We start from the raw sequence: 27,914 nt of genomic DNA on the forward strand, positions 1-27,914 counted from the left end.
CTGCCATTCAAAAGTTCAATAAGAACAATTTCTTTGAAAGTAATTTAATTGTGCTATTAAACTAATAATTTTGCTAAATTTTGATATAAAAGACAAGTCAAATGTAAACGTTGAATGTGCCGATTTTTCGAATGGTTTTGAATCTAATTTGAAACTGTAAATGCCAAATGACAATCTTGTAGCTATAAAGTGACACTGAAGTCTCAAATCACCTTCAGGTTTACAAATATTTCTAAAAACAACTTCTAACAATAGCAACAACAATAATAAAAACTAAAACAACAGCAAATAACAAAAGAGGATTGCATTAATTTGCCTTGTTGTGTTTGAATATAATAACATATATTTTATAAGAGTATTGAAATTTATGCGCATCAAAACGGTAGAGTAAAAACATATGCCTCAAATTTCCGAGCATGTAATGTACCATTATCTTCACTAGTGAAAAACGTCGTAACTACATTTGATATACGATATTTTTCACAAGTGACAAAATGCATATCAAATTTTATCGCCAATGGTGAGCAGCATTAAAATTAACGAAAACAAAATTTTTTGATTTGTTTAATCAATGACTTTGCAATTTGTATTGATATATACAATATGTATACATATATACATTGATATCCCCAGATATCTCCCTAACTATTTACTGGATGTGGAAAGTTGCTTAAAGATAGGAAGATGGTTTCGAAGCTGTTTCACTCGACCAGTCGACCTGATCTGCTCTCGAGTTCTCCCAAAGGACTCCTCGGTTAGCCTTGTGCAAACACAATGAACATCTTTTATTTCTTAAATGATTAACATAATTTTTGATTAACATACCTTTATGAATACCCCCAGTTATCGAGCTCCGTGCGACACTATATCCCCTGAGGTTTGTTTGCAAATTGATGCTCGACAAAAAGCCAAAGCTGAAGGCTGGTGCGAATATTGCGACCGTTAAACACAGTTGACGAAATGACTCTTTGAATTATCTTCATCGATCTTTTACATCGAAAGTTACGAGGAGAATCTTTCTTCGTTTTAAAAAACTGCTTTACCCAGTTTTTAGTTGTCTTACGGTGCTCGCTCGAGCTTTACGGGGATTTTTCATGGAGAAAATAACGAGGTCCGATATCACTGGAGAAAAGGACAAGTAAGAGAAGAAGTTTCTTGCTAAATTTTAGTACCTTTCCTATCGTGCTTGACCTATCTTCATACGTACTTCAGTCAATTATTTATATTTCAACGTAACTTTTTAAATACAGCGCCACAGGCAAACAGGCAGTTGGCGTGAAATAGATTGTAAATAATCCATGCGTTTTCAGTTTTTCAGTTGTGTATAGCTACTCTTTCTTGTGAGATAAACCTTTGGCCTGTTAACTGCACGACAGTTTTTGCGAATAATTTGTTCATCTATTGTGAAACTTTGAATTAGATAAGTATTAGTTTGACGTGTGTCTTTGAAATAAGAAGTTTTTGTCATTGTTTAGATTATTTAATAGCTACCTTAAACACCAATAAGCCTTAATTATAAATGGTTTTATTAATATTTGTCAAATAACGTGAGTGTGGATAAAGGGACACCAAAGAACAAAAACTGCAGACATATTTTTGATATTAAGTTATTGGGCTTGCGTTCTGAGCAGGGCCTTCTGAGGTGATATGCCTAATTTCATCTTTATGCAAGCAATTTTTAGCTGCACATTTATGGTTTTGCTTACTTTGGTGCATTTCTTTCGAATTCAAAATGTGTTTTGTTCATTGATACATTTCCAATTCCTGGTTGGTCTGCCAATGTTGGAATTTAAAAGAAGATATATGGCCAATACTATGTTTTACAAGAAGATATATGTGTTTATAAATTAAGACAAACATTTCATTAACTCAGTAGAAAATTTAATGCTTGACGAATGTTACAATACCACAAGAACATATTTGATTGCAACATCTACAGTCAAATTAACTGACAATAATATTCATCATCGCGTCACCAGAAATCTTCATTCAAAAATGTTCTAAAAGAAAGTTTTGTATAAATTATTTCCACGTAGCTATGAAACTAGAACCCATTCTACTTGAGACTCCACAACTAAAACGAAAATCTACAGTTACGACTGAGGCAAGCTGCCATCTTGAAAGGTGGCAAAACGGACGATATTTATGACTAAAATTCAGCAACTTCGGAGTTGATATAGCTTCAGTTACAGAGTTGATAGTCTAGGCTTGGCTTTTAACACGATTAATAGAAATGGTTTTTATACTTTCTTTTAACTTACTTATTATCAAGATTCTAGTTTTCTGTTACCATCTATATCAACATCGTTGCCTCATATTGACCATTAGACATGTAGAGGATTGCGCTCTAAGTCTCTGGTCTAACTACCGTGTAAAAATTAGGTAGGGGGGCAATGAGCCATCTCAAATAGTGGCCAAATTCAAGACTCTCGGACAAAAATAATGTAAAAACTTTCAAAAACCAATCGTATCAAACATTTTAAAAGCCAAAACTAGAACTATCGCCTTGGCAACTATATATTAACGTACAAGAAAAAGCACATTCCTTCGTATGCACATCGTCAGCTGTAACTTTTTCAAATAACAACCTTCCCAATCGTTACTGTTGAATTTTGGCGACGTGAGGTATCTAGTAGATTGGGTTCTAGATCGTTGTTTTGATCCATTTCTATGAAGAATTGATTTCATGAACGAGATATGCATGTGTTGTATGCATGGCTAGAGAAAAAATTCGCATTGTGTATTTGTGCGACCACCAGAATACCGTACTGTAGAGTATCACACTGCATGTGCTGTTGTTTTTGTCGTAAGTAACTATAGAGGAGAATGTTGTACATTCGATCTGCATATGTAATATATCTTTTATTTAATCTTTATTTAAGTTTTACTATTATTAATCTTAATGCTTGTAAATAACTGTATTATTGTTACTATAGATAATAATGGTGTATTATACATGTAATTCAGTTGTAAAAACAAGAAGATGTATTCATATTAAACAATTTTTTGATTTGATTTGATTTGAGGAAATGAATATGTTTGGGTGACACGAACTGATTTGTTTTGTTTTGCGCAAGTAAAGATAAAATCGATCATCGACGTCACATGCACTATCTATAAATAAATAATCCTGATTAAAAAGAAAATCGTTTGTTATTGAATATTATATGTATGTTGTATAAAAAACGGAAAAGATAGGAAAACGTCACTAAAGTGACCAGCGGGCAAGATCTTCAAACACCTTTGGTGGAATACGTAGTTCGAGTTTTAATGGCTTATCTGACAGTAAAATTATCGCAAAGGACAACCATCTTTTGAATGAGCACTGTGTTACCGAGAAGCATGTTTGAAATAGTTTCGGGACATTTTGCTGAAGCATATGCTAACGCTAGGCATTCAAATTGCAAATTATTTTGCGTTTTTCCGTTTTACATGCTATTTTTTTACAACCTTCGTTAATTATATCCTTTGTAGCCCTGGAGTTATGCAAAGTTGAACTAGCTAGAGTTTGATAAGGACAAAAAATGGTAATGGTGTGTACGTACATTGGTAAAAACACCAGGGAACGTTTTTAATGCTTGTGTCCCAACAGCAATTGTTGTTTACACATTCTCCTCGTGTTATTCCTAGATAACCGCAATCTATTCTGGCTTTTGGTTCGACAGCTCTGCAACTGCCTAAAATTTGTCAACAGTAAAAGCGTTTGTCAGTTATACGACAAAAATGTTATGATATGTCCTTGTAAAGTGCACTGTATGGTGGCGGCAGTCGGTGTCATGCAAAACCGACTTATGATTTCATTGCAAAATGTTGAAAAACAAGCATCTAAGGACAAAAGTTCATGCTTAACAATGAGTACATTCTTTGCCCTACTTTACAAAATGCGCTACAGTTCCACGTTTATTGTTCGGACTACAGAAAGTAAGTCCGAGTTAAAAATTCGTATTTTCTTGTATTATTGCGAGATTACATTTATCACGCGTGACTGACACAAAATCCTTCGATCAATCAAAATCTTTAATTTTGGATCGTTTCACGCGTAAGTGTTCCTACTGCCACATGTAATATTGCTTGTGTGGTTGTTCCATTGAGTTAGCTTATTATCTACTCACATGTGTTGCCTGATCACACTTATATTCACTATTCAGCAAAAAGTAGTAATAATTAACCTTCATCTTCGGAAAATATAGCATAACTAAGCTTGCCTTTCCCGTATGCTTGACCTGGTAAAAAAATATAAATAAAAACATTGCTAAAATAATAACAAGTAAGTTAAAAGTTTATTTATGTGCAAGCAGTTATCGAGGAGTGAATGTAGCTAATATTTTTTTGTTGCCAATATCAGGAAGAAAAATGGGTACTAAGCATTGGTTGAATAACTGGATAGTAATAGCTAACCTTAAAAATGTTCTTGAAAAATATTGTTGTATTGCCAGGCACCGCGGAGGATCGATAGTTGTAGTGGCTCATATTCATATATTCATGTTATAATCCCTAGAAAACAATAGATTCAAGAAGCCTGGATATCATGAATATATGAATCCTCAGCGGTGCTTGATTGCACTACATATATAAAGTTTAAACCTAGCCAACTTAACATTAACCCTTCCTGTGGAAATTGCCTCAGAATGATATGTTATGAACAGGTAATTCCCACAGGAAGGATTAATTGCTGACAAGCGTCAGCGAGGCAGCACACTATTTCTCATTCCCATTTCACTCTATCCCGTCTTCATGCAAACTATGTACTGTCCAACATCTAGATTTAGTGTCTGTTCGGTAAGATATTTCTGGGCATGACGTCACAATTTATAATATTTTTAATGTGGGAGAGTGGATGATAAAATTTTATTTTGCAAAAGCATGTTTTTTTGGTTGATAAACATAGACAATCATTTCATGCCTTAATAAGTTTTTGTGGATAGCCCTGTGCATGCAACCAAACAGATCAAGATATCAAAAAATTGCAGCTTTGTAAGCTATGTTAAACATCGATTATATTTCATTTTGGTGGAATAATACGAGAAACTTCAGTCACCGTACTTGAATTTAGTCTAGTTATGCAGTAACACTCCTTGGTCTCAGTGATTGGGCGAGTAAAATGTTAAGGAGAGAGCAAATAAATGTAAGTTCTTGCTAGTATTAAATTAATTAATCTTCGCGGTGTGCTTTAACATGAAGTCATAATGACAATGCATCAAAACACACAACACATGTTTAACACAGAATGACGCTTTATTTTTCTATTGCTCGGTTCACTGTGGTCACAGTTTTTTGTGTTTTTGTGTTAAATTTGTGACAAAAACAAATTCAATCTTGGTTTTTTTCGAAACATACATAAATCAAAAATAATATCTGTACCATGAACATTAGCTTGTTATACAATAAAATCCGAAATGTTTACACTGGTCACTTTAATTGTGCGAAGTCTTCGCGCGTTGAAAGGAGTGTATCTAACTGTTGTGGATCGCGGGTAAAAAGTCGCGTGTCACGGGTAAAATGTAGCGGATAAAGTCGCGGGTAGAAAAAACACTTTTTTGCATTAGAATTTACCAACGTAGTTGCCGCCGTTAGAATAACTCGTTGGAATCATATCAAATGCTTTGCACATACGTTGAACCTTGTAGTATCGGAAGCAATCAAGACTGATCTGGTAAATGATATAAGAAAAAGATGCAGACGAATTGTGAAATTTTTTCATCAAAGTACAAAAGCCACGGCTAAGTTGAAGGAGATTCAAGCTCAAGCGCAGTTTCCTGATCACAAACTCCTTCAGGAAAGAGACACAAGATGGAACTCTACGTTTCATATGTTTGAACGCATGATCGAGCAGCATAAAGCCGTTACGACAACACTTTGTCTTTTGAATCGAAAGATCTATGCCTCAATAACTCAGATATGGAATTGCTTAAAGCGGCAATGGCTGTTTTAAAACCTTTTGAACGTGCCACAAGCGAGATGTCAGCGGATATCAGCAATACATTTCAATCTCAAATGTTATACCTCTTGCTAAGTCCCTCCAGCATTTGACCTCGTCAAGTATCTACAAACATACAGCCCTTGCTTCTGCGATAAGTGTTCAACTGCGTCGCCGTTTTACAGGCGTGGAAAGTGTAAATTTTCTAGCCCTTTCGACTTTACTAGACCCACGCATAAAAAAGCTGGCCTTTTTTAGTTTGGTAACTGCACGACAGGGGGAAAAATGGATTATCCAAGAGATGAAACAGCATGTTCCTGCAGTACGCACTGATGCACAGGCAGAAATAAGAGCACCAAATCCGGTGAAAGAAGATGTCGGATTATCGGATCTGTTCGATAAAAAAGTTGCAGATAAAAAAGTGCAAGCAAGTTGTACCATCGCTATTGAGAAAGAATCTGGAAGATATTTTCATAATAAGATCCTGCAAAGAGATGAAGATCCGCTGAAATGGTGGAAAGAAAAAGAGAAGGATTACAAAATTCTCTCTAATCTTGCAAAAAATATCTTTGTATTCCTGCTACGTCTGTAACAGCAGAGAGACTCTTCTCGAAAGCAGGAGAACTTATTTCAATTCGACGAAACAGACTTAAGTCTAAAAACGTTGACATGTTACTGTTTTTAAATAAGAACACATGAACTTTTTAGTTATTTATATTATTCATATTATTTGGCTCAACTAAATACACCATGGAGTATACATTCTTATTGTTTACAACTGCTGTCGTTGGTCATTAAAAATATTAAGTGGTTGTTGCTGTTGTTGTTTTAGCTGGTAAAATATCGATATCCATATCCATATCGAAAAAAAAGGGCAATTATCGAAAAAATATCGTATCGAATAAAAAAGCTACTATCGCCCATCCCTAATTAGTGACGCGCACCATAAGTAATGTAAATATCGATGGCTCCAACTTACGGTAAAATTCAAACGTACTTACCTAACATGAAGGCCAAGCCAAGTAAAACGATTGTGAGCAAAGCTGGTACGGTTGTCTTCATGATTTTTTCTCGATCAAATAGTTTGACTCACAGTGAACAGAATACTCAACTGGAAACTAACAGTGTCTGTTCTATGCTGTCTTTCTGTCTTTGTGTTCATCATTTTTTGTGAAATTTACATTTGAATTGATATTATACGTATATAAATATAATAACGTCACAGAATAAGAATATACAGGAGAGTCGCTTATGCGGCGCCTTTGATGTTTTTGTCCTCTCGCATGTTGTGCCGCGCATGGTTGCCGCCATTATTCCAGCCAGATGATTAAGGTTTCTGACTTTTTCCAAACCTCTAAAATGATCCGAAGTCATTTCTTAAGTCAAAATATACTTGATTTCATTATTAGTATTAACATCATGAAATTTAATGGTTGGAAATAAGTGAGAAATCTTAATCATCCAGCTGGAATAATGGCCGACATGTGGACGCGTTGTACACCTGAGTGACCCTTCTGTGATATCGTCACGAACGCAATAAATAATCAACAAAACAGTGCAAGGTCACTCCAATAATGAGTGACCTTGTCACTCCAATAGTGCTTAAGCAAAGAATTTTTCACTTGTTTTTTCTTTGCTTATTGAAATATATGGCTTTTTATAAGCAATTTGACGAATAAATGACTTTCGTACGCTAAGAGACTCTAATGCATGTTTTTCCCGAATTGCACTCGAAACTATGCTATTGCCAGTACACAAGCAACACGGTATTCTACGCTCATACAATCTTGAGTAATTAATGAATGCTTCAAAAAAGATATATTACAATACATAACTACATATTAACAACAAATAAAAGAATAAAGTTGTGCTAGTTGTACTCGTGCTAGTCGCTCATCATCAAAAAATAATACGTGTCAACCGTTTCCACGGTGATCAAGAATGGTGGAGATAATCACATGAACTACAACTCAAGCAAATCATTGAGACAATAAGGAGACATGAGTAAATTATTATAACTGAGGACAAAACTGACGCGTGAATACGAGTCAATAAGTTTATGAAATTAACATTTGTCTAGTCTGATATCTAAAATTTCATTAATTCTTTGCATATCTGTGGGTCGTCTCATTGAAACCTTTGATTATTTTCTTGGAAGATCGAATCATCTTGTAATATAGTATAAAATATCCACTGCCTATCCGCGTATCTACTCAAAATGTGGATGTGCTGTAAATGAATGCAAGTGGACGTGTATTTGGCAATTTAGACAGATTTGCACTTTCGGTAAATTTTCTTATCGCACCTCTTCCTGCTCAGCACCAGCTATCACATAACGTTATCACGAAGTTATATTTTGGTCATATTGTGGTTTGGTCCGACCTAACCTAAATACGACGATTATACAACGTTGTGTTTTTGTTGTGATTTTGTTAAGTCGAAGACGAGCACAATACGACCTTCTTACAACGTCGCGCTTTGGCTGTGGTTTGGTCTGGTCAAAGATGACCGAAAGCAAACGTCCAAAGAACGTTGTATTAACGTTATGAAAGTAAAGCCAGTAAACGTCGCAGGAAGGGATTTTCACAACGTTTCAGTAACGTTGTGACTAAACAACAAACTGACTTTCGCATTTGGCAATTTGGTAATAATATTTATTTCTCGTGCTCTTGGAGGGGCACGAGTAGAGGTGTCGGCTTGAGGTGTCGAGAATGGTCGATAATTGACTTTATTGACACAGAATGCATTGCGCTTTCACACTCTGGCGACTACAATTAAGCACTGATATGTATAGGAACTGGATAACGCAACTTAGTGCTTGACTTGAAGCCAGGCAGCGGCCATATTGGACTATCCACTTTTTCAGTGCGTTGTATACTTTTTATATAATAAACTGCTACTCTTACATTCATTTTGGATCATTTATATTTTATTCTTGGTATAAAAAAGAATTATTATGATAACAAGACTGCAATACAACGGTTTGGGGGAAAAACTTATGTTCTTTAAATTTCTTATGGAAGTCTTCTCACGTTGTTTAAATATCATAATATACGATTTGGCATGATTTCGGAAATATAAAATAACAAAAATACAAATCACGAGAAAATTCATTATAGAATATATACTAGAAGTGCCAAATCCAATATGTCAAAAGTTGGCTTCAAAATTTTCTAGCCTCTAGGCACCAGAATTAGGTTGCGTTATCCAGTCTTTATGTATATTTCCATAATTTCTTAATAGCACTATATATATCAGGCATGTATATATATGCCATCGTCAGTACAAGAAATACCAATGCTATCTATTTACAGTTACATTTATAGTATTTAAGTGAGAGCGTATCATTACTATAGATGATGGAATTATTTACAAGTTGAATATCGTGCTGATGTGATGTATTTGTTTATTGAAGTTCGGTTTGAGTTTTTTTATGTTTTTTATGTTTTTTTCTTATCAGTGACTACGGCTATTATCATGGATAAGTTGAAAGAGGATATAAGATCAGAAGCACCTTGGTGCATGTTGTTTGATGATATTGTTTGCTGATGATATTTCTTTATATGGAGAGGATGTTGTTACGTGCGTGGTCCCGAAAGAATAACTATTAATTTTGGTTCTATTTCCACACGCAACAAAGATAGTGTGAACCAGTTATATTTCTCAAACAATTTATTAATAAAGCGTAAATATTAAAAGTAGATAAGTGTCTTAATAATTATATCAATAAGTATGAGTAAAACTTATCTCCTCTGTCTGAGTACAACCGCGAGTCTTTATTCTTGAGCGTTCGTGAGTCCAACAATGACTCACAATAGTTTTCTAATAGATTAAAGGACAGAAGCCAAGATAGTTGTCTGGTAGATTGTAGCTTGTCAACCTACTTCGGTAGGCTATGCCTCCTAAGTTTGTCTTCGTAGCTTGTGCTCGTAGGTTGTCCTCGTAGGTTGTACTCAGTGGTCTAAACTACTGATATATATATATAATCTAATCGGAAGTATTGTGGTTTTGTGACCTACATCCCATACGCAATACAGTATGTTACAGCAAGATATAGTTAACCACAATAACAACAAATGCGGTTGCGGTTCTAAAGTGTTTACGCATGTAAGCAAGCTTCTAGCGCATGCAAGCAAGCTTCTAGATAACGTTCTAATTAATTATATATGAAATTATAATATGACATTAAAATGATATTACATGATAGTAGTTGCTATCATGTAACAGATGTTAAAAAGTTGAATGAGAATCTGGGGAAATGGAGATCGAGAGCCATTTGAAAAGAAGGGTCTTAAGGTAACCGCAACAAGAGAAAGCACATGATAGTTGATATCGGAAAGAATAATGATGATGAGCCAATAAAACTGAAAAATGATTTTGTCAAAAAAGTTGCTGATTTCAAGTACATAGATGCAATGATGAGGGGTAATGGAAAAAATGATGAAGAAGTGAGGAGGAGATACAAGCAAGGTCGTCAAGCTGGAAGAAAGTAAGTGGGGTGCTGTGTAACATGACATTATCAGCAAAAGTTTAAAGAGAAGATTTACAAGAGGGCTTTTAGCCGATCCATGATGCATGATATGGAAACGGTGGCAGTGACAGCAAAACAAGTGGAATGGCTAGAAGTAGCAGAGTTAAGAATGGTCAGATGGGCACTTAGAGTAACGATTAAATAACAAAATAAGGAATGAGTACATTCGAGGCCCTTCAAAAATCACTAGAATTGGATAGCCGTTAAAAGAGGAAAGGCTGAGCAGAGAAGAAGATTATTTTGGGGAAAGATGTTGGAAAGCTACTGTATCAGGACAGAGAAGAAGAGGGAAAGCCCTGCAGGAGGTTGATGGATGTGGTGAGCATGATATGAGGAACATGGGAGTATTAGAAATTATTTGGTGGACAGAACTTATTGGGGAATAAAAACACGCTGTGGCAACTCCGAAGAAGGGAAAGGGAGCAACCGAAAGGGGATGAAGAAAAAATTGTATATTACTAAAAGCATCTTTTATACTTGTTCCCCTTTTTGACCATGTTCACCGACCATTTAAAGATCGCCCTGTAAATGTAGCGAGGTTTCTAAAAGCAACGAGCTGCAACACAAAGTATTTAGAATGTTACCATTGGTCCGTCATGTCCTTGTTCGACCTTTAAAACCATAAAGTAAATGGTTTGAACCTGGGAGTATTGTTACATGTTTGTAAATGCAGATCGTCCAGGTTGGTATAGTCCTGAGAAGGACTGTTTTTGTTGTTGTTGACTGACGTTTCGACATCCTTAGCGGTAGTCATAGAGTCAAAAATTCTATAAGTGTCATCACGTTTGATATTCAAAATTGCACTTTAAAATTTCATTCAAACTTTTAGTGTTCGTAAAAGTTAACACCATTTTATTTTATTATCTGAGTTAACTAAGCATTCAAATTTTTACAGTTTTCGCCAAAATAAAGCTGGAACTTTTTCAACAGCACCATAACATTGATTTGCAAACACGAGATTTCTGTTACTTACTACATAAGTGCATACATGTAGAACACAGTCTTAAATGGTAATTATGTCGTTTTTATAACAAGATTAATAAGACCAAGGCACTATTGAATGTAAAGTAATTTAGTTATCAAAGATTGAACATCACACAATGATCGACTCAGAAATTAAAAGTTCCATGTGCAAGGAATTAGCTGTCACGCATTCTAACAGGAAAGCGCATAGTTGTGTCAGCAAAATAAATTATAAAAAGTTGCATCGCGTTATCAATAAGATCTTTATAGGCTTCGTTTGGTTTGTATTTCAAAAAAATCAGTAACTATCGCCTGAAAAATGATAAAAGGAAGCCATTGATTTTGCCTTTCTGAAACTTTAAGAGGCGTTTTTATAAGAGTACAAAAATTTTAAAAAACTAAAATAGAAAATTTGGAACGTATCTTTTCACCATCCATTCCAACTTCTCCGTCCGTTCCTTTATCACCACGCCGCCCCTTCATATAGAGTTTTTGTAATGAAGTAACATGATGCAGAAAGAAAGGATAAGAGTTCTTGCTGTACCTTAATCTTAAAAGCATTGATTCTTACAGTATTATTGGAATGGAGTCAAACGAAAATCTGTTTTCAATCACTATTTATCACAAGAACTGTCTACCAAAGACAAATTTTATTAGCTATGTTATTACCTTAGTTCTTTTGTGACCTTTGTAACCAAAAATTGCTCCCTTTGACAAGTAAAACAACAATATCTTATCTTAGCTATCAAACCACGTACAGCTTGTATTAATTAAAATCGTTACTGTTACTGTTATTCTCTAATTTATTTTCCCATCTCAAAAATTTATCTCCATTGTCCATTGTATAATTAGTGGTGACCGAAGAATATTTATGATCTTTAACTATTGTCTTGTATGGCAAATTGTTTTTCTCTACCTTATCACCTTGTTTGCCTGGAATAACTGAAGTTCCTTTGATTCAATTGATTGATTTTAATACCTTAAAGGAAATATGATTACATACGTAGCTGCGTGCATTTTAGTTAAATAGCTATACATGCTGTATACAAAACAACAATGAAATTAGGGCGACATATTACTTTAAACATTTTTCAATAAATGAATTTTTGTTTAAAACATGTCATATAAGTTTAAATGCTAGAAACGTGTTTGCCTTTGTCATAGCTCAGTAAGCTGACTTAATTTGTATACATAATTGTTTTCTCTGACATACTTTTAGAAATTGATGTTACTGTTTTAGAAGTTTATCAAACAGGAAATTATAAAAAACATGCAGTGAATTGTACAAATCGTGCAGAAAATTATGCTTGTTTGTACAATTTCGGTGTATCTGTGTACGTCAATTCGTGACCATGTTATCTGTGGCAAACTCGAAATAAATTCTAAAATTCTCTATACCATGAAAATTTTGTAAGTCTTTTTTTCATTGCATCATAGCATTCTTTGTTCGACTCAGAAAATTCAGCAAATTGAAAAACGGACATAAGCACAATTATAAAATAAATCTTCATTGCATTGAATGTTGTTCTGTTGTTTATCATCAGGCAATTTCTATTCTTTTAATGCAGAAGATTGTAGTTTTGCAAATTATTATGCTTCCCATGCACAGCTTCATTCTAAAATAAAGATAATGAGATCAATCAAAATCTTATAAAGTTTCGAAAAATGTGACTTGACCTGGATAATCAGAATGCAGAAAATATATTAATTCATGGTGTTATGCCGAAGCAACAGCTCCTTGACTAAACATTTAATGCATTGTGAAGAATGACAAATTAAATGCTTTTTTTATTTGTCATTTTGTGTTTTTGTATATGACGTATTTTTTCGAAAAATTCTGCTTCACAAAGAGACTTACAAAAATATAATTTCAATTTAATATTTAAATATATTGCCTGTTTGGCAACCAATCGGCGCAAACTTTTTGCGCAATGTTTTACGTCAGGTTTTTGCTTGTCAACTATATATGATAAAACATGTAAACTATAAATAGTATGGACTGTAAAATAATAATGTTTGACATGTCACACAATTTCCACATACGTTATTGCTTGCATGTTTATTTACTACAAATCAATGATATGTTTTGATAGTCAGATGAGATTTTACAGGATTAAGATAAAACCAAATGTGTTGCACATGCAAACCGAATGTATTGATAATTTTTGATATGGAAACTCCTAATAAGTTGCAACTGACCTGCAATTTTTTCATGTTTCTGGGCAAACTACATTTAACGTATATTAATTTTCAGAAAGAGTTCATGTTCGAAAGAATATAATTGTTTTAAAAGTTATGATTATGATACAGTTAAATACTTTTTTTTATTGATTCAAGAAGTTTATGTTTAGGCATGACTCGTGAAAGGTGGAAGGACGCCTTAACTATTGTCATGTTAATTAATCTTTTTCTATCGTTTGCAAATGAAAAAATAGAATGTTCACACACCAAACACCGTCATGTTATGGAGCCGTGGCACTGACTTGCGTATACAAAAGTTCATCCTTTACATCATTTTTCTCAGTGATGGTGACAAATGTTGCTCAATCGTCAGGATGTTATAAATCTCATCTCCGTCCCTCAAGTCTCTTCTTTCTTTCCTTTTTTTCTGTTCCCCCATTCCGTGAATCCCTGTTCCTGCACCGTTGTTTCAAACTTTCATTGATTGATCTTGTGACGTGCTCACTTTTCCTTGTTTATGAAAGTATAAATTCCGGGAATTTACATTCGCATCGATCGAAGACTCGAAGTGAACATAAATGCCGCACATTTTAATCGACTTCAGTATTGTCTTGATAAGATGCAGAATACACGTATCTGTATTATCTTTTAAATATAAATGGCTAGCGCATATTCCAGAGGTTTTGGTGAGTGTATTATTGTTTGATGTTTAAGTGGTGCGTCGATCTAAAAACTTTGTCATGTGCTTTATAATATAATGCCTTCTCGATTGCTTTGAGTAATGACAATAGATTATTGTGTTGATATCATATAAATGATTAACCTCTATAATTTTTTCTTGTCTTACTCATCATTTGTTTGGTTTAAATTCAAGTCAAAATCATCGTAACTAATAATACTTATTCCCATCCGGTTTCCCAAGATGGCGAAAGTGAAACTATGTGACTGTTACAAGATAATAAATATTTGTTGTCACTGCATATCCTATGATTGAAATATTTGATAATTCTGCTTTTTATTCCTTTATTCACTTTGATTATAAATATTATAATTTATGTGACAATAATTAAGTTACTGTTATGTCGCCACAGTTTTCTCGTTTAAAAATTTTCAGTCCATCATAGAGCGCGTATCTATGAATTAGAGTTGGATAAACATGTAGACGGATAAAAAAATTTCATTTAAAATTACTATGCAGCTTTAATGCTAAATTAATTAAATAAAAATGACAAATACTGAAACTTGCAATACTTAGAAGCACACGTTACCTAGCCTCGTTTCAGGAAGTTTCTAGTTTTCTTTAGATGTGTGGACTGCATAATTTACACTAGGCAAACTAATTTCTCTTTAATTTCTTATCGGAAAACTATTTCTAAGGTTTTTATTCTTTCTATGAACGACAAAATAAAGTTCTTCCTTCTCAATTTAAATAGGCTATTTAAATAATCCGTTCTGTACAGCATGAGCATGTAATTTCATACCTAATTGCTTATATAAGAATTATTATTATAGACTCCAGAAGAAGAGGAAGAGGTAAGATAAGAACTGGCCATCGTGGTGTTGGAAATGGTGGAATTCCCTTCCGAGATGACAGAGAAAATAAATTTGAAAAGAGAAATTCAAACAGAAATTTCGAATCTCATCTGAGATTAAATCCAGAGCCACTGCCGACGTCACTGGGGAATCCAAATCAAGCTCGTAAAAATAAAAGTTCCAGTGAACGATCGCACAAGCCATCTCCTCTGCATTTTAATAAATTGAAGAAAATATTAGAAGGTGATTCTACTGAGGCTGTTCTTCAACTTTTAAAGCATGAAGAACAGTTAGGAAATCTTCTTGATGAACGACAACTTAGAGATGGCGTCATTGAGTTGTTGCTTGAAATTTTAGCAAAGGTATAAAATTTTTAAGATTTAGGATTTTCATCGTGAGCTTCATTACATGTTTCCATATCACAGAATGTATTCCTTTTTATGTTCACTCACTGCAAATCCATAAGATTTCTAAAAAATCGAGTAATGGTTGCTTTGAAATTACATTTCGTGACCAAAACTTGCCGGCCGGTATACGCCACTCTGTGTAGGTACATACTATCTGCATCACACAGATCACATTCGTATTTGCAAAGTAAACGTTCTCGATTGTCTAGAGATAGCTTTAGTTCTCTTCCCCTTCTCCGTAAATTTTTACTGAATGATTGAAAAATGCAATTTACTTAGATTTAGTTAGCTTGATCAATGAGCTCGACTGAAGAGTACTAAGAAGAGTGCAGCTCAATATAAATGTATGTTATTGAGAACTACGCGGTATCATTATAAAAAATTCATTTTCTTTGCCAATTGAAGATCAGAAATCAGCTAATATATGATACGCAGACAAATGCATAATCTTGAAGGGAATGGAACCGTGCCTAGTAAATTGCCAATATGTTCTCCACAAATACAAAAGTGATCAATGTGATGCAGATTACGTCAGCTAAAGTAGTCGGCAGGCCCGAATTAACCATATGTTTAGGCGGCGTCAGTTATGGGCCCCACGCTTTTAGGAGTCCCGTGCTTCACTCAGCTTAAATTTTTAATTTTGAATTTATTCACGGTAAAATTAAAACTCGGTTGAGCAAATACAAATAGCCAACATTCAGGTGCCTGCATTCTTATAAGCCCCTGAAGCAGGTTGCTCACACAATCATACGGCCCCTACAGTCTTAAATCCCTTGCAATCGCAGCACCCATCCAAGTGCGAGGCCCATATGGACTTAAAGCTGCTAAAGAAATGAGGCTCAAACATGTGCTTGCTATTATATTTATTGCCAATTCATGGTGGGTGAATCACGGTCTCTTTATCAAAAGTCATCGACGAGAAAAGGGTTGCCCTACGCAAAACGAATGTCAGATACTTGATGGCTCTACTTATTGGCTACAATGAAATTAATGCCCATCTAGAAGAAATCACTGGCTATGACGAAGAAAAAGCCGAAACCTCGTTGAAAAGCTGAAAGCAAAGGAAAGAGCCTAATGCAAACATTATATAAGCCAAGCAAGACGAGTGTTTACACGAAATTTCCTGTACGATGAACTTTGTTCGGAGGCTGAAGTGACACAGACTCCAGCCTTTACCTTCGTACAAGTACATTTCTCGAAATAATTCACAATCTTTACTCTGAATTGCGGAGATGCTCGCGTTATTCCGGCTGCAAGGTTTGGCTTTCTTTTAAAGCTTAGAGAGCTCTTGGCTAACGATGTTGTTGAAAAAGCGAAACCTCTTCAAGAGATTTCAATGACATAGAAGCTACTGTGTTGGAGTAATTGCAACAGTTTTCAGCTTTTCTCAATGCAGACTTTGTTATGGAAACGCGGGGCGTTACTGAAACTTCGCAACTTGACAGATCTGACACTTCAGGATCATCCTCCGCATAATTACTGATAATTAATTTATCGAGCTAGTGAAAGACCTTTTGGATTCGTTGAAATTAAGTATGTATTGGCTTCTCGTCTCCAAGAATATGGAAACAGTATGTCCCAGAACAATCATTCCGCTCTGTATATTTTTGAGCGTAATGATCGAAAACTGTTCAGAAGCACGGTCATTCTCTAAACATAAGTTGTGATCATTATTAAATTATGGTCAGGTATGAGTATGACGCAGAAAAGACTGAACAACTTTGTTGTGCTTGCTGTCGAGAGTAGTTTGCTATGACAAATTGGTGTTTTGTCCTTAAACAATAACTTTTGAATGGGGGGATTATTTCGAGGATAAGGGCATCCCGCTTAGGAAAAAACCACAGGTCCCACTTATCGTTAGTCCAACCCTGCTTTTCGGCCCCTTTTCTAATAAACGATAAAACGCGTTTTAAAAATGCAACAGGCAATAGGAATCGATGAATTTGAAAGATATGTTATACGTTAATATATTTCCTCACCTTATAGGTTTACGATACTCACATGAAAGAAAATTTGATGAAAATCATGGCATTGTTTCCAAATACTGTATTTTTACGTGTGCCCCTTTCACGCTACATAATGACGCTTCACACTAAAAGAAATGTGGAAAAAAATGTCAAGAATATCATACAGTTTTTCGATGAAATTTTGCGAAGATTCCCTGATAATTACAGTGACATTCCCATTGATTCCCTGGTCGTTGCATCAATGACGCTCACGTTAAGTTCGGATGCAAAAGCTCTAGTGCAGGTTTGTAAATAATAGGTGTTAAAATTCAAGGAAAATCGATTATGTTACAACTTTCAACATTTAATTGAGCTCCACTGTCAAAATTTTTCTTAGATTTTAAAATATTTGCCCAAGTTCACTCGTTCACAAAGAATTGAAAATGTTCTTTTTTCTTTTGAAGGACATAGCTTTATAGATAAATGGGGGTAAATATTCATATAAACATGATATTCCAGATTAAGTTCCTTTGAAAACCATCTTGTTTTATGTATTATAACATTTATATGTAAATATGAGCCACTGCAAACATCAATCTTTCTATACGTCCATGATCTTTGTCATACTCCGAATATTGCGTTTTTATAGGATCTTGTTAGCTCAAGGCAGAGTATTATCGAAAGGAAATCAAAGCCTCGATCTAAGGTGAAAGATAATGAGGAAGAGAAACCACCAGATGATTTTCGTAGGATTCCTGTTTATCCTACTGCTCGAGATTTTGATAAAAATAAAACCGTTTTCCTTCGAAAAAATATAATAGATGGCACATATGAAAACGTGGCTCACTATCTTGACGTACAGTTCCGATTGCTAAGAGAGGATTTTATCGGACCACTTCGCGAAGGTGTCGACGAAATTGCACTAGGTGTTCATAGAAATGAGCGAAATCAGAATCTGCGGGTATACAGGAATGTAGAAGTTGTCGATACAGTTTGTACTGTCTCTGGAATTGTGCACCTTATCCGCTTTGATGTTCGCCGATTCCAAAGAGTGAAGTGGGAGAACTCAAAGCGATTAATCTTTGGAACATTTCTTTGTCTTTCAAGCGATAAATTTAAAACACTCGTTTTTGCGACGGTAAGCGAACGAAAAACAGAGCAACTAAAACATGGTTTTGTGCAAGTCCGTTTTCTTGGTGATTTACCTGATGTTAAATCTGGTGAAATTTATGAAATGGTTGAATCACCTGGTTATTACGAGGCCTATTGCCATAACCTCGAAGGACTACAGGAAATCTCTGACGAAAAAATGCCTTTTGGTCGTTATCTTGTCCAATGCAAAACAATTGTTAATCCACCAAAATACCTTACTGTCCATGAAATGGAACCACCAATTCACCCTGATTTTGAAGTAGCAGATAATGACGTGTTGCCAATTAGCCCAAGGTTTGTTCTAAAATGATAACAATTGATACATTTCCATTATCAAACATATTGGGGGGTTTCAGCTTTACTGAGCTTTGTATTTAATTTCCCCTATCTACTAGTTTTTGCCATGTTGTTCTGAAGCTGGCTGAAATATTTCGGAGATTGCTGATAAACGTTTGAAATTTTCTTTAAGCTTCTTTGCTTTGAACTTTCAAATTTTGAAATCCATTAGCTTTGAAGACTGATATTTCACATTGAAACACGTTCATGCGATATAAATTGTTCATAGTCCATGTCCAAATCTAAAGGTCTTGTAAGATACAAGGATCAGGTTGTTATTTTTTGTTGCGAAATTTATATTTTATTTTGTAAATTGCTTGTGAAAAAGTGTTGGTCTTGTCTTTTCAATACGCATTATTTATTTTATAGATATAATCTTCAAGGCGTTTTACGTTCAAGGGATGCACGATCAGTGCAAATTTTGGTACCCGAAAGTTGGCCAAGAGCTGGCAGTGTTTCTTTGAACCGATCGCAACTGATTGCAATTCAAGCTGCTCTAACTGAAGAGTTTGTAGTCATTCAAGGTCCACCAGGCACTGGAAAGACGTATGTTGGTCTCAAGATCGTGCAAGCTTTGTTAAAAAATAAGGATTACTGGCGTAGGAACCAAATGAGCGCCGGACCAATGCTTGTTGTTTGTTATACAAACCACGCCTTAGATCAGTTTCTTGAAGGTAATTGCAAGTGTCAGGAAAGAGCTGTAGAATTCAGTACCAGTTATCTTAAGCATCTATATCATTTCAATTCAGTTACCTAACGTCAGTTTTTTAAAATAAAGAATAATACATACGCATACTGGCCAAAAAAAATTGAGGAAGAGCAGATTGATATCGATGATGCCCTACTAAAACAACAAATTCAGCCAAGTAGTTGCTTAGATTTCTGTTTCTTTGATAATATAACCTGAACCTTGAGTATACAAAACAATGGTATTTAAAGTACATTCCATTCTCTTTTTCGTTTAAGTTATAAATGAAATAATCCTTGTACAATTTTTAAATATTTTTCCTGAATTAGCTTATCTTTAGATAAAGTAATAGTAATATGTTGTTAAACGTTTTCAGGTATTCTTCAATTTAACCAAAACGATGTTGTTCGTGTCGGTGGTAGAAGCGACAGTGACTTGTTAAAACCTTTTAACTTGTCCAATAAAGCTAGACGAACTGCTGCTTGGTATTTAGCCAGCGACCAGCTTGATATGACTGCACGTAGTATCAAAGAAAGAAAATACTGTATTCAGAAAGCTAACGAGAGAAAACTTAAGTTTGAAGACTTGATTACAGTCATTGGTGAACGCGAAGCTAACCAATTATTGCCTTATGTGTATTTCGCAGAATTTCATGGAACTACCGTTCTTGATGCCTGGCTTAATATGCAACACTTGCCATTCTATGCTAGTAACTCTCAGAACATGAACGAGGAAATTTTTGAAAATTACGTCTTCAATAAAAGAGAAAATGATTTGACTGACGACGACGACGATGAAGATAGTAATGAAGAGGAGGAGGATGAGGATACTGATGAAATAGTTACTGTAAATGTGGAAAAAGATGCAGAAAGATTGCAGAATGAACGCATCCTTAATGATGAATTCGCTCCCGTGCAACAGTACGAGGATGACATAAAAATGCATATGACTCAAGATCAACTTAACCTCGTTAATGTTCAAGCAAGATTTAATGCATTTGAAGAGAAACAAGGAAACGGCCATTGGCAAGAGACGAGAGATCTCAGTCTATGGGAATTAGATTTAAACACACGTCATCAATACTACCAACATTGGTGCAATCTTTACCATGAAATGCATAACAGGAAATTAGAAGAGCTTTATCAAGAGTATGAAACTGAGTGCAGAAAATTCAAAGAAATTAAACATGGACAAGAAGAAGATACGTTACGGAAAGCCACTGTAATTGGAATGACTACAACTGGAGCAGCTAAGTATAGAAACGTTTTGCAAATGATCAGACCCAGAATTATAATTGTAGAAGAAGCTGCCGAGGTTTTAGAAGCCCATATTGTTACTGCTTTGTCAGAAGGAGCGGAACATTTGATTTTGATTGGAGATCACAAACAACTGAAACCTAATCCGTGTGTCTTTACGCTTGCTAAGCAGTACAATCTTGAAGTATCTTTGTTTGAGCGTATGGTGAGAAACGGAATGAAATGTCATACACTAGACACACAACACCGCATGCGTCCCGAGATCGCTCGTTTAATGAAATTCATTTATCAGGATCTAAAAAATCATTCAAGTGTGGAACGGTTTGACGATGTCATGGGAATTTCCAAGAATATCTTCTTTATTAATCACCAAGAAGCGGAACAGTCAGATGACGAACTTAAAAGTCACTCAAACGATCATGAGGCAAATTTCATCGTTGCTTTATGTCAGTATTTGCTACAACAGGGTTACAGTCCATCAACTATTACTGTTCTTACAACTTATACTGGGCAATTGCTGCATCTCAAACGTCTTATGCCCAAAACAAAATTTGAGGGTGTTCGTTTGTGTACTGTCGATAACTTTCAAGGGGAAGAAAATGATATAATTTTGTTGTCCCTTGTCCGTAGCAATGAAGAAAAGAAAATTGGATTCCTTGGTATTTCCAACCGCATTTGTGTCGCCCTATCTCGTGCACGCAAAGGATTCTATTGTATTGGAAACATCTCAATGTTAGCTGAAAAGAGCAATTTATGGCACGAAATTATGAAAGATCTCGAAGTCCAGAGAGCCATTGGAGCAGCTTTGCCAGTTTACTGTCAAAATCATAAAAATACAAAATTTGGAATGAGGAGCGCTCAAGATTTTAAGAAGGTACCTCAAGGTGGGTGTACTCTTCCCTGTGATTACCGCCTTGACTGTGGGCACAAGTGTGAGATGGTGTGTCATCCAGCTGATCGCGAACATAAAGAGTATGATTGTAAAAAATTGTGCAAAAAGGAGGTGTGTCCTGAACATCAGTGCCGTCGAAAATGTCATCATGGAGAGCCCTGTGGTCCTTGCAGAGAGATAGTTACTAAAAAACTCCCGAAATGTGGGCATGAAGTAAAAATGCAATGCGGTCAAGATCCTTCTTTATTCAACTGCCCCAAACCGTGTGAAAGAATCTTGGAATGTGGTCATTCATGTCGAGCTACTTGTGGCGAAATATGCTCAAAAAAGAAATGCAAAGAAATTGTTGACAGAACTTTATTTTGTGGGCATACAAAATCATTTGAATGCTGGCTTCCTATTGAAGAATGTAAATGCGATGAACCTTGTGACACTTTGTTGGAGTGTGGGCACAAGTGTCAAGGTAATTGCCATGATTGTAAGCAGGGTCGTATTCACATTGTCTGTAAGCATCCATGTGGTCGTACGCTGATTTGTTCTCATCCATGTGACGAACCATGTACAAATGATTGTCCACCTTGTCAACGGAAATGCGAAAATCGTTGTGTTCATAGCGCATGTGGAAAGAAATGTGGAGAACCGTGTGCACCATGTCAAGAACCATGCACGTGGCAATGTAAGCATAAAAAGTGTACTAAAAAATGTTCGGAGATTTGTGATCGCATGCCATGTAATGTAAAATGTCGTAAAAAGTTGCCATGCAATCACAGATGCGTTGGATTATGTGGTGAAAAATGCCCACGGCTATGTCGCATTTGTGACAAAGACGAGCTTCGAGAAATTTTCTTTGGCACTGAAGACAGGCATGGTGCAAGATTTATTGAGCTTTTGGACTGTCACCACGTTTTTGAGGTCACTGCTCTTGATCAATGGATGTCCCTTGCCGAAGAAGAGGGCTCTAGAATACAACTCAAGGCTTGCCCCAAGTGTAAAACTCCAATAAGAAAGAGCTTTCGTTATGGAAATCTTATTAAAAAGGTTTTGCAAGATATTGAAACTATCAAAAGTAAAGTCAGAGAGAATGGTGCCAACATAGATCAAAGAAAGAAAGAGTTGAAAGCACAACTGTCAGAAATCAGTTCTAAATATCCCGACCCTTTACATCCATTAGATCAAGACCGCAACCGTCGAAGTAGGAGACCAATTATTCCATTTAGAAGAGACTTGGTCGATGCAACATCTTCAGTTTTCTTTGAAATTGAGACTGAAATAAACAATGTCGACAGCAATCAGAAATTGGACTTGATCTCTTATAAAATACAGCTTCTTCGACCTATTTATGAAATCAAAGCAAAGTTCATATCGCGCTTACAGGAAAAGATACCTCTTCAGTCGCAGATTATGGAACTAGAAACATTGGTGTTAAAGTGCGATAAATTAACGTCGCAGCTGATCGCAGATGTACAACAAGAAATCCAGCGAACAGCGTTGGCGTGTAAGTTGAAAGTACTCCAAGAGGATATAAAGAAGTATAACAAGACAGTGTCTTATGAACAACAATTAAAGCTTGATGCAATCTCGTCATTATTCCGCTCCCCCCGTAAAATTAATAATGATGTCAGAGAATCAGCTATTCGTGATCTCGATCAAATTAGTCAGGATCTCCAACTTGGTGCAATTACCGCTGAAGAAAAAGCCGAAATTGTTAAAGCGATGGGCTTAACAAAAGGCCACTGGTTCAAGTGTCCCAATGGTCATATATATGCTATTGGAGATTGTGGTGGCGCAATGGAAAGAGGTAAATGTCCTGAATGTCATGCAGTAATAGGTGGTGAAAATCACACATTAGAAGCTGATAACCAATTGGCTTCTGAAATGGATGGCGCTAGGCATCCTGCTTGGTCTAATCAAGTTAATCTCGTTAATTATGATCCTGAAGAACTCAGGGCTCTACAATTTTTCTAAGAAATCATAAAGGACTGCGTGGGCAGGAAATATAGCATTAACAATCAAATGACAGAACTTATTAAAGTATCAATATTTGGTCCCACTCTAACTACATGACACAAAGAATACTCATAGATCATGATTGGAATTTTCATACGTTTTCCAATATTTTCTTCTAACGGTACATTTTACAACTGCTAATACAAACAATAAGTTTCCAAGCTACTTGCCATAAAACCATTGTGAACATGTCTTATCAACTGTTACAAGTCTCCATGCATGTTGTTACCGGAAGCACTAAAGCCTACGCTGGAATGACCTATGTATTGTGCAAAAAAGAAGAATAGTTTATGTTTAGTACTGGTCAAGAAGTGATTTAATCATCTCTTTTAGTTGAGGGTTGAAAGTAGTACATAATGTTAGGTTTAATCAGGTTTAATTTTCTGATTTGAACTTTTAAAATCGTCAATAGCATATTTTCACATTATTTCGGGATGATTGTGAGAAGTTCCTGTTTTTGTATTTTACTTTTTGATGTTTTTTCCGCATAAGTTATATATAGATAAAAAAGAGTTATATGAACTGTCTAAATCATGTATTGTTTTGTTTTACTACAGTATTTTGGTTTTGTGATAATATATAAAAGAGAAAATGCATTTGTCTCTTGCCTTTTCCTGCCATGATAACTACACATCCAAACTATTATAGCAAAATGATAATGATGACATTAGTTCATCTACTTAACAAATAAATTACATTTCAGTATGACGTCACTGAGTTGTTATGAGCATTCATTTATGAGGATCGTAACTCACCCAAGACTATCAAATAACACAATTTTGTCTATGACATTCACGAAACATAGCTCGTATGTCGGGCTTTGTAGATAGCAATCATCTATATGATTGTGTGTCTGCTACTGAAATGTGTCCCTTTTTATGTAGCCAAGTGTAGCCAAGTTGGGCGTCAGAGTTTTAGTAAATATTCTGGGTATACTAGCTGACCCAATTGGCAAACAGTAAACCATTCACCAGAGTTGAAAATGATTCAAGATGCAAGCTACATGTGACGTTAAAGCAGCCATAATGGAGGTCTACATCAAACTGCCGATGCTCAACACAGCATTTAATTAACATATATTCTTTTCCACTAAATATCGTCCTTATTCTGCTGCTTTTGCAAAAAACTTATGCCGTGAAAAAAATTTCTGTTGATTTCACACTCTGCTGAGCATTGGCGGTAAACCAACAATATGACAGCTTGAGAAATCATATGAAATCACATCATTCTCAACTCTGCAGCACATTTTGGCGTATATTTACATTTCTAAACACCTTAGAGGCTAATCCATTGGTAAAATTATATTCTTTAGAAATTTAAAAGCGAAGAGGGGCGCAGGGAAAAATTTTTACAATTCTAAGTTTATCATTTGAATAAGAATTAGTACAACAACGAGTGTTACTGGCGTGTATACTAATTACTAGTTACTTTAGCAGCAATCAATGGTGTTACTCAAAAGATGATTTCCAATCGCATCGTCGCAGGAAACGATTATTCTTTGCAAAAGGAGTTGTTCCTGTACAATTAAAAAACTACTGGCGTAAATCTAACGTTAAATTAGGAGAAATCATATTCATAATCATATCTTCTACTATATCATGCTGATTTCTATAGAAAGTGACATTGCTTTAGAAAGGTATTGCAGGCTAGATAAATATGGTCTAACTAACGTTCAATTTACTCAGTTGTAAAAAAGTAATTAACCACAAAATGTTAAAGCCATTTTTAGGTGAGTTTGCCTCCCAAAAAATCAATGTTTAGTGCACCACTGAGTGAAGGTGGTGAAAGATGAAGTTGAAAGTTTTAAAGTTTTGAGTTACACTCATTGTGTTCATTCCTATTAAGTTTTAAAATTTCAATTGTAAAGAATTGTCTTTCATTATTGTACTTATATAGTTATGCGTTATGGTCCGTGTTAATTGAATAAACTAATCCCGTGCTTTATCAACAATAAGTTTAAGCCTGGTTCACGCGAGTGAAATAAGGATAAGAACAAGCGTAGACAAAAGATAAAACAAAGATAAGTAACGAAGCATGTGACATAACCATCGTCATAAGCGCAAGCATAAGGAAAAAATTCAAGCATAAGCTAGGAGAAGAACAAAAGAAGAACAAAAAGAAGATTTAAAGAAAATCCCAATGTCTTTGTCTTTATAAACCTCTAGAGCAATAGAAACAAAACTCTCGACGTTCGTGCTTATTTTACTCGTGTGAACCAGGCATTATGTCTTCAACTGATCACTATTCTCTTATGTGACTGTTTTTGTCAATTATAAACTTTCGTCATTTGTGGATTACCATATACGTTCTCATGCAAGTCCCAAATGTCTTCCTCAGTTGTAATATAGCTTGTTTCTTGTAAGGGATTTGTGATATCTAGTCGTAGATATTTCATCTTGGTGCTTCAAACATTTGGGAACTTTACTAACGCTGGTAACGTAATTTATCATTTTAGATTTCTTCTATATTCGACTATATTCTTATGACTGGTATAACGTTGATGAAGAACAGCTGCACGTCGAACATTTTTACTTCATGACATTTAATGAGTTTACGCGACGAAAATAGCTGAAAGCCTCAATTTGTATCAAGTGATGAGCTTAAATATATACATTGTGCCTTTATGCCTCTATAAAATGGAAATACGATTTGCCGTTGGTCGAAAATGGCAATTGTTGCTCTGTCTTTAAACACGCACGCTCTATCGTCAACTTTATCGTCTATCACAAAATGAGCTAGGTTTTTTTAACGTTTGTCGTTTTTACGGTTAATATATACAATTGTTTAAACCGTTTCTTTCTTTATTTGCAGACATATAACTTTTTGTAACTTGCATTACGTATAATTCAAAACTGTTTCGTGTGAAAAACAAAATATTTTAATTATAAATCGACAATTTCTACTCACTCACTTCCATCCATGACATCATCATTATTGGAAAGAAAATGAAATCACTGGAATTGTTTTTGTTTTATAGAAGACCAATGGCCAACAGGGAATTTTGGTCTACCTAAGGCTACAACAGGATGCCCTGGTGATGTGAAAAGTGGATGGCGCGAGTGGAGGTACCAGGATATGAGGAAAAGTGGAGATACCAGGATATGAGGAAAAGTGGAGGTACCAGGATATGAGGAAAAGTGGAGGTACCAGGATATGAGGAAAAGTGGAGGTACCAGGATATGAGGAAAAGTGGAGGTACCAGGATATGAGGAAAAGTGGAGGTACCAGGGTATGAAAGATGAAGGTGAAAGTTCAATGGCGTCATTTGAAACCACATGGCTGTTACCATTATAACAGGAAAATTTGAAGTAGATATTACGCGAGCGCATTTTGTATGTTCAGCCAAATACACAAAGAAACAAAATCTTGGCCTAAAGGTTAGTGGATGTTTTTATATTGTTTGTCAATGTTGTTAAAAATGAATAACAAATTAACACATAATTTGCAACTCTAAAGTTACCCACAAAATTGTGATTTATAAATTTAATCTTTTACTGCATGACAGTCATTGAACATCAACATGAAACAATTTACCATATTTGCAAAAAAAATAAAGCTGTCCTGTGGCATTCGTGAAATCTTTAATCGTGATTAAACAATGTTTATGGCCTTGTTGGCATTGACAAATCTTATACTACTCGTACAAATCTTACTATTACTTCACTTACTTTTCCAAACTTTTATCATTTGGAGTTTGGAATTTAAAGTTATGATTAAGTTTGTGGATCACATTCGATTTGCCCATCAGAAGCGGGAAGAGGTGCTGAGCACGCTGAAATGTACCATTCCCAATAATTTACTAAAACTGCTGGAAGATTTTAAAATGATCTTCACTTCATTTGTTGAAACGTAGTAACATATTTGGATCATCCCCCTACGAAATCCTAATTTGCTTCTGATGGTCCTGTTTCACAGTAGCACAAACTGCAGGAATTGCGACGACCAAACGTCAAAATTTTAATGTTGTTTTTAAAACACATCCTTTAAAAGGTACATATTGTATTTACAAGTCGAGTAGTATTTGTCCAAATGGTATGAGTTCAACTGGCTCTGTGAAATAGGATGATGAAAACAATAAAAATGCCAACAAACAAGGAGAACAGTT

The 27,914-nt window shown here is 35.2% G+C and overlaps 1 protein-coding gene and 1 long non-coding RNA gene across 4 annotated transcripts; one reads left to right on the plus strand and one right to left on the minus strand.

The window, feature by feature from the left end:
- Positions 1 to 565: 565 nt before the first annotated feature.
- On the minus strand, positions 566 to 7,103 carry LOC124440786. 3 transcript variants are annotated; one of them, XR_006946765.1, is made up of 7 exons: positions 6,004 to 6,018; positions 4,399 to 4,494; positions 4,170 to 4,223; positions 3,546 to 3,677; positions 1,707 to 2,000; positions 826 to 1,122; positions 566 to 760 (listed from the first exon to the last, which is right to left on the minus strand). It is a non-coding gene; the product is annotated as an uncharacterized LOC124440786 (long non-coding RNA). The 3 variants fall into 3 exon arrangements; XR_006946763.1 differs by lacking the exons at positions 4,399 to 4,494; positions 6,004 to 6,018 and adding an exon at positions 6,919 to 7,103 and having other exon boundaries at positions 568 to 760; XR_006946764.1 differs by lacking the exon at positions 4,399 to 4,494 and having other exon boundaries at positions 568 to 760; positions 6,004 to 6,085.
- A 7,007-nt stretch (positions 7,104 to 14,110) lies between these two features.
- On the plus strand, positions 14,111 to 24,405 carry LOC124440140 (NFX1-type zinc finger-containing protein 1-like). The gene is made up of 6 exons (XM_046990470.1): positions 14,111 to 14,278; positions 15,105 to 15,487; positions 17,519 to 17,782; positions 18,128 to 18,924; positions 19,336 to 19,640; positions 20,031 to 24,405. The coding sequence occupies exons 1-6, from the start codon at positions 14,251 to 14,253 to the stop codon at positions 23,765 to 23,767; spliced, it is 5,514 nt and encodes a 1,837-aa protein (XP_046846426.1). The 5' UTR covers positions 14,111 to 14,250; the 3' UTR covers positions 23,768 to 24,405.
- Positions 24,406 to 27,914: the final 3,509 nt, after the last annotated feature.

Source organism: Xenia sp. Carnegie-2017, unplaced genomic scaffold (genome assembly GCF_021976095.1).
Source record: "Xenia sp. Carnegie-2017 unplaced genomic scaffold, XeniaSp_v1 HiC_scaffold_2, whole genome shotgun sequence".
Classification (NCBI taxonomy): Eukaryota; Metazoa; Cnidaria; class Anthozoa; order Malacalcyonacea; family Xeniidae; genus Xenia; species Xenia sp. Carnegie-2017.